The sequence below is a fragment of the Eretmochelys imbricata genome, chromosome 8 (genome assembly GCF_965152235.1).
Source record: "Eretmochelys imbricata isolate rEreImb1 chromosome 8, rEreImb1.hap1, whole genome shotgun sequence".
NCBI lineage: Eukaryota > Metazoa > Chordata > Testudines > Cheloniidae > Eretmochelys > Eretmochelys imbricata.
Genome location: NC_135579.1, coordinates 56,657,849 through 56,670,566, shown reverse-complemented (window position 1 = coordinate 56,670,566; position 12,718 = coordinate 56,657,849). Strand labels below are relative to the sequence as shown.

The following is a 12,718-nucleotide window of genomic DNA, read 5'->3' as shown; positions in this document are numbered from 1 at the left end:
CCATCTTTATTGTTAAAGAAACTAACTAAAGCAAACAGATTTGGAGTTACATCTGCCATGATTTCCTACAGTCACCCTAGAATGCCTGGATATTGCAGCACACATGATATACACCCTCCACCACTGTTCCAAGACCCATAAAGCACTGTACCTTGGTACAATTAAATGCTTTAACAGAGTAACTGTCATTAGGAATTGTTTGCAGTTTTTTTAATGAAAGTCATTTAATTTTAATGTAGGGGATTTTGAGTGCCCAACAACAGACTGTATAGCCTACAGCCTTCAAAAGGGATAATGTCTCTAGGTTTATTACAATACAAAGAGGAGCCAAAAGCAGTAATTGAGAATATGGAATGGTATTAATGTAGGCTGGTTTCCACTCAACATACCCAGACAGGGTCTTCCAACTCCCTGGGATCGATACCCTCTTGGACATGCGCAATGGTAGCTCCCTCGTGTATTCTCACAAATCTGATTGTACCTGCAGTGATGGGTACCATCTCTGCATTCGTCAATATCTAAAGGGAACAGAGGTAATTAGTAGTAGTCATATTTTTCTTAAACCCTGGTTTTCTCTTTCTAAATATAGAGAATAGAGTTACACCGGGGAGGTATCTGGTCCTGTATTCACAAAATATCTGATCGTGGTGGACATAAAGATTGGATATCAGTCTGCACCCACTGTGTGACAGATGGTGGTGGGTCTGGATTATACGGGGACTGGAGATGGAAATAAGTAATCTTTCAGCTGAGTTGCATCTATCTAATTCAATCTTTTCATACATTTCCAGATGATTATTACCAGGTTTTTAACCTAACCAAATCCAAAACACTGAGGTGGAAATCTGCCTCCCCCTGGTGTCAGTTGGAAATTTGACAAGGCCCCTTGCATTGCTTAGGCTAAAGGCACCCTGATAAGCAGCAACAGGAACTTGTGAAAAATAAAAACCTTAAAAATATATTCAGGAAGAACAGGTACATTCTGCAGGATGTTCATACATAAATCCAAAAGGGGCACAGTATCCCAGCCTCCAACACTCACATGAGTTTTCTAGGACAGAGAGTGAAGGCGGAGGGGAGGGAAAAGGAAATTCAGGGGCCCAACCACTGTTTTTCCTCAAAAAAAGAGAAGAGAGCAACAAACAACATCCTTCTACCATTTGTCCACAGGGGGTCAGTGAAAGCCTGTGGGTGATAGAAAGCCTTGCCACTTGTAACATGTCCCTCACTAATTAACATGAAATCTCACCAAGAAGTCACAGTGTATACATGCCCTTGAACCAAGGAAAGTCAGTGCTGCTGGGTGTGCAGCACCTTTGAAATGTAGGCCATTTATTTAGGTGGCTAGAGAGTATCATGAGGAACCAATTTTTGGAAAATATTAGCTATGCCCTTTCTTTTACAATCATTATATGGTAAATAAACCAATGTACCCACCAATGCATGTTCCATTTTCTACTTTGGTCATTCCATTTGGACACAGGTCAATGCACTTATAACCACCACGTGTGTTCTTGCAGTGCTGGTCTGGTCTGCATACATTCTGCCGGCATTCATTTACATCTTAATTAAAAAAAAGAGAATTTAAATTGCTAACTGATTTTCTTATGCTCCATTCTCAAAGGCCAAGGCAACCCCAATATAATTATCCTAGGTAAGTACCGTTGAAAATGTGTGTATACAGTCTGTACGTGTATATCAAGCACATCTGACAGTTTCCCTTGCACTCTGCCCATTAATCCATTTCCACTAAGTCTACTTGTGTTTTGCAAGCCCACTCAAAAAATGTTAAAGTTTGCATCCCATGTTTTAGAAAGGGATCCAACAAAGCAGGGGATTCACTGTTTTTGCATATACCATAAATCTTCTATAGGGAATTTCATCTGAATCATGTTAACACATTACACTGAAATCCATTCCCCTGACTCTATAGTTCATTTCATACCCATGCATTTTCTGCCTTTTAGCTGATATCCGGGGTCACAGCCACAGTGGAAACTTCCTATGGTATTGAAGCAGCGCTGATGACAGGAGTTGAACTCTTGGCATTCATTAACATCTGTTGAATAATGCAAAGCCTTAAATGTTATAGCTGTGGATCTTGTAATAATTTGTAACAAATTGTGCTTTGGTATATTTCATGTTGCAGGCTCTGCTTTGATCTAAGTTCTTATCCTTCTCCTTTTTCACATATTGCACACCATGAGTAGTCAGGCAAGTGATTGTTACATGAGAAAGAACTGCACAGTGACATAGGAGTGGAATTTTCTGATATAGATACAGGAAAGTATGCTTACCTCACTACATAACAAAGGAAAACACATACTGGACTCAGCAACAAGAATGTTACTTTGTTCTGTAGACAGTAAAATGTCACTGATAAAGTATCACTTACCAGAATGATACAAGAACACCTCTGTATATCAGGAATCAGTAGGAAGCTTATTCGCAGAGAGCCAAGACATTCTTGGGAAAGTTACTTACAAACATGGCTTAAATAAAAGTAGTGTCAGTTCATTAGAACTAAGGTCAGAGGACTGCACACCTTGACAGCTCAATCCATCAGATGTTCTTCTAAAGCCAGTTCCACACCTAACCACACAACGATAGGAGCCAATGACATTCTCACATTCCTGAGCAGCATGGCAGGTATGTCCACCTAATGCACATTCATCAATATCTACAATAAAGTGCAAACAATAAAAAATGTATTCAGTAAATGAAAATATTTTGCACCTTAGGAAATAATAAACCATTCTGGTATAATATATGAATGCCATCAGTAAATTTTATGTTCTTATGCTAGTGGCAAAAAGTCTTGTGTCCAGTCTGTGCATGTCGTTTGAAGTCTGGCTTACCCTGACACGTTCTTCCATCTGCTGATATAGTGAGGCCTCTGGGGCAGGAGCAGTAATAGGTTCCTATAGCATTATGACATGCATGAGAACAAGGATTTCGTACTGCACATTCATCTTCATCTAAAAAATAAAAGTGAGCAATTTTACAAGAACCTATGGGATTGCATGTGTGTCTCAGTGACAGAACAGGACAAGACTGTTCCTGGCCTTTCCATGGGTTCACAGAGGGTACGAAGTGTTTTCTCCCTCTTTATGCTCTCCATGCAATGGCCAGGGACAGCAATACTCACTGTAGTATTCTACCTGGCATATAATCCCTTGTAGGATACTCCTGAAAGTAAAGCATCTCTATATTACTCCCAAATCAGGGCAGCATGCTAATCACATAAGGCCTGGTTCTCCCTTGTGTTGCACCTATTTGACTTCAGTGAAAGTCAATTAAATTCAGTAAAGCTACACTGGAATAAACTGCAGCAGAGAATCAGGCCCACTGTATTTCAGAAAGCCAGTCAAGATAATTGACATGGTTTGAATTGATCTGTGCAACAGAAAACAACATCCTTAAAAAGTTTCAGTTCGAGTCAAATGTTTTTTAAAGGTCTCTTTGTATTTCTTTAGAGTTTGACATCTTCACTGGAATCTGAAGGAGTGAAAAGTATGTGTATGTAGTAGATATTTGTTGTTCAAGTTAAGACTCTATTTTTAAGAGACAGTTTCACTTACAAAGATAGGGTCTGATCTTGTTGTCCATTTGGAGTTCTTCTTGAGTTAGATCTACAGGACTGAGCAGTTCAGTTTTAAAAGTGATTCGTACTCTGTATGTACCGCATTCAGTGACACTGTACAAAAGCAACCTGTGTGCAGTGTATTTGATTATATTTATGTTTTCGTTTTCATTTCCTTACCTGAACAGAAGGGCCCAGTAGAGTTCAGACCAAACCCAGTAGGACACTGATTGCTATGGTCTCCTATGGGACAAAGGAAACCAACCATTACTGGTAGTTGAAAAAATATGACCATCTCATGGCTTTGAGAAGATTAAAATATTGCAGCCTAATGATTCGCTAACCAAGTAATTTCAATCAGTGCACAGTCCACACTTTGAAGCTAAATATAAACTTGGCATTGTGGGACTCCACTGAATTTCACTGATTTCCCATAATGAGTTGTTCAGTGAAGGCATAATTTGAAGACAACAGGATTGCACAGGTTCATCTGGAGGCATAACTTGGTCTGCAGTAGTGCATGAAACAGAAAGACCCAAGCTTACTTTCAAATCTCAGGGTAAATTGGAGGCTGGTAGTTAGGAAAAAAACATCTTTTACTTTGGCAAATGAAATAACTGTGATCTAAAAAATAGTGAGACAGTTTAAATAAATTCCCCCCTCCCAACCTTTCTCCCCAGCAATGACATTTTTACAAAGTCCTTCTTAAAGATAAACAATAGGACTTTTAGGAGTGGTTTTAATAGGCCTAAAGTGGAATTTACGAGGTGCACAGGGCCTTATGCTGGCCACTTAAATTCATTCAATGTAACCCTTTCTATTGGAAGCACTGTTGCTAAAATTAGTTTTTGTTTCCTTTTTTTTTTTATATACATTGCGGGTTTTTAGTCTTTCAGGTGAATCTTTAGGATAATATAGCAATAGCCCATTATTTCACAGAATCTCTTTCTGGGCCCCATTCATCATTACCCTGTACTTTGTATAGTCATTTGCACCAGTGCAAGGTGGGTGTACCATGCTACCTATTCAGGATGGAAGTATTTTACACTCACTTCGCACTGATGTAAATGATTATACAAGGTGCAAGTCAATGGGCCACTTTCTCTCTCTCGTTCACTCTTGTATTATATAGGTTCTGTGTGGTTTCTCATATTACTATCACCAGCATTTATCATGCATCTTTTACTACGTTGCCTGCACTCTACCTATATTAATCCCTCTCCATCAGGATTTCTAATATTCTGAACCTCTGAAAAGCTTTTAAACAACTGCCATTAAAAAATAACAACCTGCTAGAAAAAGTTTCCTCTCCTCCTCTTCCTGCTCTTGGCCTGAAGCACAGAGTGGGCTACAGTCAGTACTGGAGCAGTACTGGTTAAAGGCTCGGTATGTCACCATCCACCAGGACTACAGATGAGTCACTATTCTCCAGCTTTACTAGACTTGTTTCTAGCCATCCATTGTCACATCAGCTCTTAAAAATGCAAGTAATCCCAAACAAGAGCCAATAAAGCCTATATATACTGCACCACATCATTTATGTTTTCTGTGCATTCTGATATTTTAATGAAAAATCATTTTAGGAATGATTTAGAGGCTCTTAACCAAACTTTTCTCTTTCAGTTTTTAAAAATGGCAGTTTGAAGCTGTTCAGAGGTATAAGTAGTCCCAGCAAAAGTGGATTGGGGGGAAGTGCAGGGGTGGAAATGAGAGGTATAAAATAAATACATAGCTATATAATAAATTGGAAGTGCCATCAACATGACATATGTGGTATCTATATGTGTACCAAATAATCTGAACATCTCAATAGCCTCCTCTTCCAAGATCATACTCTACTGTTGAGGATATTCTATTCTCCCAGTACTCTTCAATCATCGTATCATTTTATTTTGAAGTGAGCCTTACTCTAATTTGGATAAGTTTTCCATTAATAAAGAGTCAATACCTTTTGCAATGGAAGCATGGATTCTAAAAGCTAGTGTTTCTTCTAGTGGGTTGTACTCTGTTGCAATAGAGGAAGCCCGGAGTGTTTCGAGCAGGAATGGCATTTTTCCTCGAGTGTGATCATAGGTAATGGTGTGGTTCCATGTATATGGTACACTAACTCCATCTATGGTGAAGAGCCGTGTAGAGTAGGCATACAGTTGTCCAGGGCCAGTCTGAATATAGTCTTCCGTGTAATCCTGAAATACACATCACAAATCAAGATCTAGGCACCAGCAACTGGATCCTCTGGCTCAGCTAGTATACTGCAAAAGAGGTTTTTTGTTTTTAAATAGCATGAGATGTATCTAGAGAAAGGTGCTTTTTAAAAAGCTGGACAAATTGTACTGCAAGTGGCACGTCTATTTAGCTCCAGTTACTATAACTGTTGAATTTTAATGGCTCCCACTATATGGCCCTATTATTAGTAAGGGAAATAACTGTAGTAACTGAGATACCACAGTCTAGTAGCAATTGGTGGATCCTGACTTTAATGATGGTGACTGTATGACCATATTTCCAACCCCCATCCCCCCAACAACCATAAGAGGTTCTGATTGGTTTGATAACAAGATCTCTTATGGTCTGAAGTGCTACTAGCAACCACACAAGATTTATTATTTAATAATCTAGGAAGTTTACTGGAAATGATAAGCTAACTAAACAATTTACTGCAGAAGTATTACACCACAGTAAGGAAACTTTTATAAATATTTGAGGGCACTACATATTGCATTGTATCAAAATGTCAAAAAAAATCTAAACATCCTTATTTACTATACCCCGTATTTATATATTTAGATTGGTTATCCATCAACAAGCACATGCAGATGTGACATTTATAATTTTAAAAAAAATGCTTTCAGGATAAAAACCAGTTACGAAATCCACGATACATAATTAAACCCTTGATCCCTGTTGTTAATCCAAGCAAAATCTTCCATGGCTTGACCAAGCAGTTAAGATTTGAAGTGTTAAATAGTGACTTTAGTGGGATGATGGAGTAAAGGGGTTCCAGAGGTGTGGAATGCCCTGCCACTAGCCATGAATAGTGGAGCCAGTGGTACAGTGACTCAGTAGATCAGACCTCTTTCAACATGATGAAACTATCAGACAAAGCAGTGAGATTATAACCTCCTGCTCTGAAGACTGCCAGACAAACCAGTCTGTATCTGATCATTTTGGGGAAAAAAGTATGGGAAAGTCCTCACATTTAGAAAAAGCTGATTCTGTAAGAGAAGTGAGGCAAGTCAGAGTAATTAGACTGCTCACCATTATGGACAACTCCATGGGACAAGACTTTAATACTGTGGCACAGAAAAAGGTCTTCCTTACCTCTGCCACAGCCACATTATAGGAAAGATTAAATCATCGAGATTTTATGGAATCTGACACAGCATGTTTTCTGCAACCACAGCTTTAGCCTCCATCCTTGCAGATGACCTGTGACAGAGACCTTTGAGGGCACTCTGAAGGTAGGGAAAACTTTGCCAGGGTTGTGCGAAATGGAGGACTAGCATCACCCTTACAAAGGTCTAGAACCTAGCTTGGCCCATCAGCCTTTTGCAGGAGACAAAACAGGCCATCTTCCTGACAGCAGTAGACCCTCACCTTATCTTGGAGGAGGAGGTGATCTGATCATGATCAAGAACTTTCCTTCACATGTCCAAGCCAATCATAAAAATAAGTCAGTACTGTAACATAGCTTATGGTGCTCTATATGGCTGTATTAAAATACGTCAGATAACAAAAATATAAAACTGAAGCAAGAGTGCAGAGATGTCATTTTTGCTAGTAATTTTACCTTCACGTTAACATCAGATGAGGACTGTAGCTGCAGAACATAGCCACTCACTACCACATCCAGCAGTAATGCTCCATCTGAATCCAAACCACGGGCAATATGAGTCATTCGCAAAATCTCTCCTGTGAATTTTAACACACATTGATTTGTAACCTATCATGATTTGTGATTTATGTTAACTGCACAGTATTTGAATTAGGTCCATATTGAACCATGTTAATTTATGCTAATATGTCATTCATGTGTATAAACACTAATTTTCCCTATATTAATCCTCAGATTCAAATTAGGAAAAGCAAGGCTATAAAGCCTCATGTCAGCTAGTTATCCAGAACATGCTGCTGTGAGCAAACGTAACTAAGGTAAATGATATTCATTAAGCAATTCAACCTTGTATTATGCTTGTCACATAACAATGGGACACAATCTCTATTTGTAACTAACCAGTTGCAAATTCCACTTGAGTCTCTCTCTTGAAGATTGCGTTGGTGAGAGTAAATCCATTCACTGCTTCTCCAATTTCCTTTGCAGCTGCCCAATAAATAGGATTTAGAATGGAAACTAGCTTCCTCATTGCTGTACCTAAAGAGAAATAACATACTTTTAAAAAATTCCCCTTGTGTGCTCCTCCTTTCTCTTGATGTAAAGAAAATGTAAATATATTAAAAGACCTCCACCTCCCTCCTGCCCGTGAAAAATTGAAGCCAATTCCTTAAAATCTTGGATAGTGCCTTAATGAAAGGCAACTGAAAACTGACAAACCTAAGGAAGATTCCTAAGTGCCATCTTTGTTTATTTATAACTCAAGGAAGCAAACTGACTTACCAAGACTCCGAGGGACATTTGTGATCTTTGCTTGTATTATTCTAGTGTCAGAATCAGGGCTATCTGTTACTGTGGAATTCAGGAAAGCAATTCCAAATTCAACATCATTAATATTTCCAATAACACTTCCTCTGGCACGTGGAGGCCCACCTGTTGGGAGAAGTGGAAAAACACCCCATGTGTGAAAACTCTATTTGAAAGAAAAATATTCAAGAGCAGCACTGAGTGCTCTGAGAGAACACAAAGTTCTCTATGTGCAGGTGGACTTATATTTTATGGAATGTTTATTCATATAATAATAATCGTAGCTCCTCATATCCATAAGGATACCAGGACCGTTTATAAATGTAAGCTGATATATAAATTATGACCCAGGAATTACTTTATGGACCACTGAAATGCAGCCACTTCTGGGCGAAAAGCAACAATTGTTGAACAGTGCAAACTGGTGCTACACAACAGGTTACGGCAGGTAAGAAAGTACAACTGAAACTACTGGAGAATTCAGGCAGGCGGAATGTAATTATTTGGTCAGGACACTGGAGTGTATTAGTCATACCAGATGTCAAGCGAGACTTCTGTGTGTTCCCACTCTGTTTTAGAAAACAACAACTGACAAAACAGAACGTATTGGCAAAGACAGACATGTTTTCTATTTTTTTAAAATGTATTAATATTATTAAATAGAACTTTACACTAGTATAGCACCCCTCTTTTGAGGATGCATAAGTGATTTTCCCATATCACTTTCAGATTTATTCTCACAATATCATACATCTATAACAGTAGTTCTAAATCAGAGGTGGGCAAACTACGGCCTGCGGGCCACATCTGGCCCGTGGGAGTGTCCTGCCTGGCCCCTGAGCTCCCGGATGGGGAGGCTAGTCACTGGCCCCTCCCCCGCTGTTCACCTTCCCCCGCAGCCTCAGTGCGGGAGGGAGCTGCACTGCGGGGTCAGGGGAGAGCAGGAAGGGAGGCTCCCCTACAGTCCCAGGGGAGCAGGTGGGTGGTGCAGGTGGCGGGAGTGCGGCGAATGCAGGCGGAGGACTCAGGAGGAGCACCGGGCGGCCGTGCAGCCAGCCAGAGAGAAGCGGAGCTTTGAAGGGGAAATCGCCGCTTCTCTCTGGCTGCCCCTGCTCCTCTTGAGTCCTCTGCCCACATTCGCAGGGCCACATTCTGAAAGGGGCTTTAGAGGGGGCGGGCGTTGGATGGGGGTGGGGTCCCGGGGCGTGTGGATAGGGGTCAGAGCAGTCAGGAATCAGGGGGAGTTGGATAGGGGGTAGGGTCCCAGGGGTGGGGGCCCCAGGAGGGGGCAGTCAGAGGACAAGGAGTAGGGGAGGTTGGGTGGGTTGGGGGTTCTAAGGGGGGGCAGTCAGGGGGCGGGAAGCGAGAGGGGGTGGATAGGGTTAGGGTTCGGGGAGGCACAGCCTTCCCTACCCAGCCCTCCATACAGTTTTGGAACCCCAATGTGGCCCTCAGGCCAAAAAGTTTGCCCGCCCCAGTTCTAAATCGTTTCACTGTTGTGCACTATTTTTTAAACTAGAGATAAGAGCTGATTGAATTAACTATTGCAAACATAGCTCCATTTGCTGTTTATGAACCATTTGGAAACTAGCCTGCATTTCTGCAAATGTATTTATTTCTTGATAAGCTCAGGTGAACAATTTTCAGCTTTACACCTTGTTCAGTGTGACTATTATTTATTCAGTTTTCATGTTATATGACTGGCTGCCTTAGTTGCATGTTTTTTTTTTTTTTTTTCAATAATGCAATCATGGAGCAGAAACCTTTTAAACACTGCAGGTTTTGAGTTTAATTGATCAAAAGTGCCTCTGGAAATTCTTTTTGAAAACTGTCAAATGCTTCAGCATTATTATAACAGCATTCTGCTGACTATAGTTGGCCAGAGAATGGTTACCAGATTCTCCTTAAATGCTATGACATATCTGGAGAAAGGATATGCTGAATGAACAGGTTTACTCATTACTGAAAGATTTATAAATAATAAACTAGGCATTTTCTTTGGTTCATTTGCTTTGGTGTTCAGTCTCTGCAATAACATACCTGGACATGCTTGGATGTTACACCTGGAAAGCTGTGAAGAGTCTCCTGGGCAAGGACGTCCACCATTTGAGGGGGCTGGATTAGTGCACAGCCGTGTTCGGGTCTGCTCCCCTCCTCCGCAAGAAGCAGAGCATCTGATCCAAGCTTGCCATGTTCCCCAGTTTCCATCCACTATAAACAAGGATGCAACGTTGAAAGAACTGGCTTTTTGTAGCAGATGTTTCAGATTTTATACAGAACAGTGAATTTACACTTCAAATATAAATTCCATGTTGTATTTTTCAAGACGTCAGCTTTATCAAGGACGGTGTACCATTTTCAATGATAATTTATGTAGGCAGGTTGCTGCCCCAAAAAGTGCAATACCTTTGAAATTGTTCATGCCCACAGATCAGCCTTACTCAAAAGAAAGAGGATCTTTCAGGGAATGTTTCCAGTGCAATGAATGAGGATTTAGTAGAGAGATATGTGACTAAGTCCCCAGGCATAATATAACTAGCCAAGAACATTATTTGCACAAAATGGGGTGGTCCCTGCTGCCACCTCTATGGCCACAGAGTCCCCCTGCCAGTGGAATACACCATGGCTCTTCTGTGCAAAGAGTGGGCGCAGGCTGGTTTTGGGAGTTCCCTTATGCCGCAGTGCAGGCAGGTTGCAGTGAGAGAATCCGCTGCCTGGACTCCCAACCCAGACCAAGAGAATGCTGGAGACAGAGACTGCTTCCAGCCTCCATTTGTGGGCTGGGCACTGAATCAATGGATTTGGCTCTGTAACAATAGCAGACTGTTAATGAGCAGAGATGAAAAACTCAGACTGTGTCCCATTCAAAATTGGCTCAGTTAGGTAGTAACTGAATGCTATTGTCACCTGACAGCTGTTTGGTTGCCTTGTGTAAAAAGAGCTAGTGGTCTCAGACCTGATCTTAGTGAGCAGCTGTCCACATTCAAAATTTACTGTCATCCTTGCTGACAGTCTCACTAGAGACTCCAAATATTTGACCGGGGCTTGGAGACTGAACTACCCTCTTAATCCTAGAGGTGGTCAGGGACAACAAAGCACATTGAAGGTCACTGAAGGGGAATAATGAGCAAAAGAGGGTCTTTCACCTCTGGGGCTAAGAACTGGCATTTCTCACAAAAGCTAACATTCACATGGACCAAAGAGATCATTATAACAAATTAAACTAAAATAATACCAGATGGGTGACACACAGAAGGAAAATACATTAATCATTAATAAAAACATTGAATATTTTTAGATCTGTTGTTAACCATGGCACAATTGAATGCAATCCATTTCTGGATTATTGTTGTAAATACTGAGCCAAGATATCCCCATGGACTTGAGAACAAGTTTCAAATCACAGGGCTTGACTGGTAATTCAATGGAACTCAGTGGGGTTGAGCAGGGTGTAGAACTGATGAAATAAGAGGAGCATTAGGCCATTTAAGGCTGCTTGGTAAAAAGACAAGTTTTAGCTATCTAGGAGAAAGCAGCTAGATTTGGTTTAGGTTTTATTAGATGTACTGACTTTGCTCCTGTAATACATTATAAAAGGGTCACTGGTATACTCTGTAAAATGTCATTAGTGTGAGAATTAAGAATTGTTGGGGGTATGAAGGGTTTTGTTTTCACAAGCTATTTGTCTTTTGATCGTTATTTCCCTTGTTTATATAAAATATAACCCCTTAAAGGGGGAATCACTTTAGTGTGACAGACACTTAATTTTTTTAATAAGAACCCAGTAAGACTGGATTAGATCTTTCTATGAAGTTGGGCATAATTACAGAACTTTTTTCTTTCCTGCTTGCCTAGTATATGCATCTTGGTCTCTGACGCATGTTAGAAGAGGTTTATTTATTGCCTTATGTTACCATATAAGCTCACCAGGGCATAAGTCAGTGTTACATCTCTGTATCTGCGTGTCAGCCCCTCCACATGCTCTTCCACCATTGACAGGGCGAGGGTTGTCACAGGTCCGATATCTCCTCATCTGGCCTCCATTGCATGTTCGGCTGCATGTTCCCCAACCACTCCATGGACCCCAGTTGCCATGAACTGCAAATTTAAAATAAAAGTCTTTACATACACTCTGCTTAATGACAGCAGATATGGAATCAACGAACAGTTAAACCAGAAAATATATTTTCTGAAGAGAAATTTTTCACACGGTTCCAAGTTTACCACTCTTTTAGCCAAAAAGTTCTAGAGTTAAGCATCCAATTGAGTCATTTTTGCCACTGCAGGGGTATTCCACAGAGTATATTAACAGTCCCTTGAGCCCTGTAGTTGAGTGCTTTACTACTTTAGGAAAGCACGCAGCATATAAGTCAAATATCTAATGGAGAGAGGTACTGAAAAAGGCAATTACACTGACTGTGTGTGTAAAATAGCAAGATTGTGACTTAAAGATACTGCCTGCAACTCATGGAAGCATGCTGCGTCTGACGTTGCTG

At 40.6% G+C, this 12,718-nt stretch overlaps 1 protein-coding gene across 1 annotated transcript in view; it reads right to left on the bottom strand.

The window, feature by feature from the left end:
• The window catches only part of HMCN1 (hemicentin 1), a 323,326-nt gene that overhangs the window by 16,843 nt on the left and 293,765 nt on the right, over positions 1 to 12,718 (bottom strand). Inside the window, exons 92-103 of the mRNA XM_077823933.1 lie at positions 12,150 to 12,320; positions 10,263 to 10,433; positions 8,199 to 8,348; positions 7,818 to 7,955; positions 7,374 to 7,495; positions 5,532 to 5,769; positions 3,764 to 3,826; positions 2,859 to 2,978; positions 2,546 to 2,680; positions 1,946 to 2,059; positions 1,438 to 1,563; positions 390 to 518 (exon numbers count right to left, since the gene is read on the bottom strand). Of these exons, the coding sequence (XP_077680059.1) occupies positions 390 to 518; positions 1,438 to 1,563; positions 1,946 to 2,059; positions 2,546 to 2,680; positions 2,859 to 2,978; positions 3,764 to 3,826; positions 5,532 to 5,769; positions 7,374 to 7,495; positions 7,818 to 7,955; positions 8,199 to 8,348; positions 10,263 to 10,433; positions 12,150 to 12,320 (1,677 nt within the window). The remainder of the gene's footprint in view (positions 1 to 389; positions 519 to 1,437; positions 1,564 to 1,945; positions 2,060 to 2,545; positions 2,681 to 2,858; positions 2,979 to 3,763; positions 3,827 to 5,531; positions 5,770 to 7,373; positions 7,496 to 7,817; positions 7,956 to 8,198; positions 8,349 to 10,262; positions 10,434 to 12,149; positions 12,321 to 12,718) is intronic.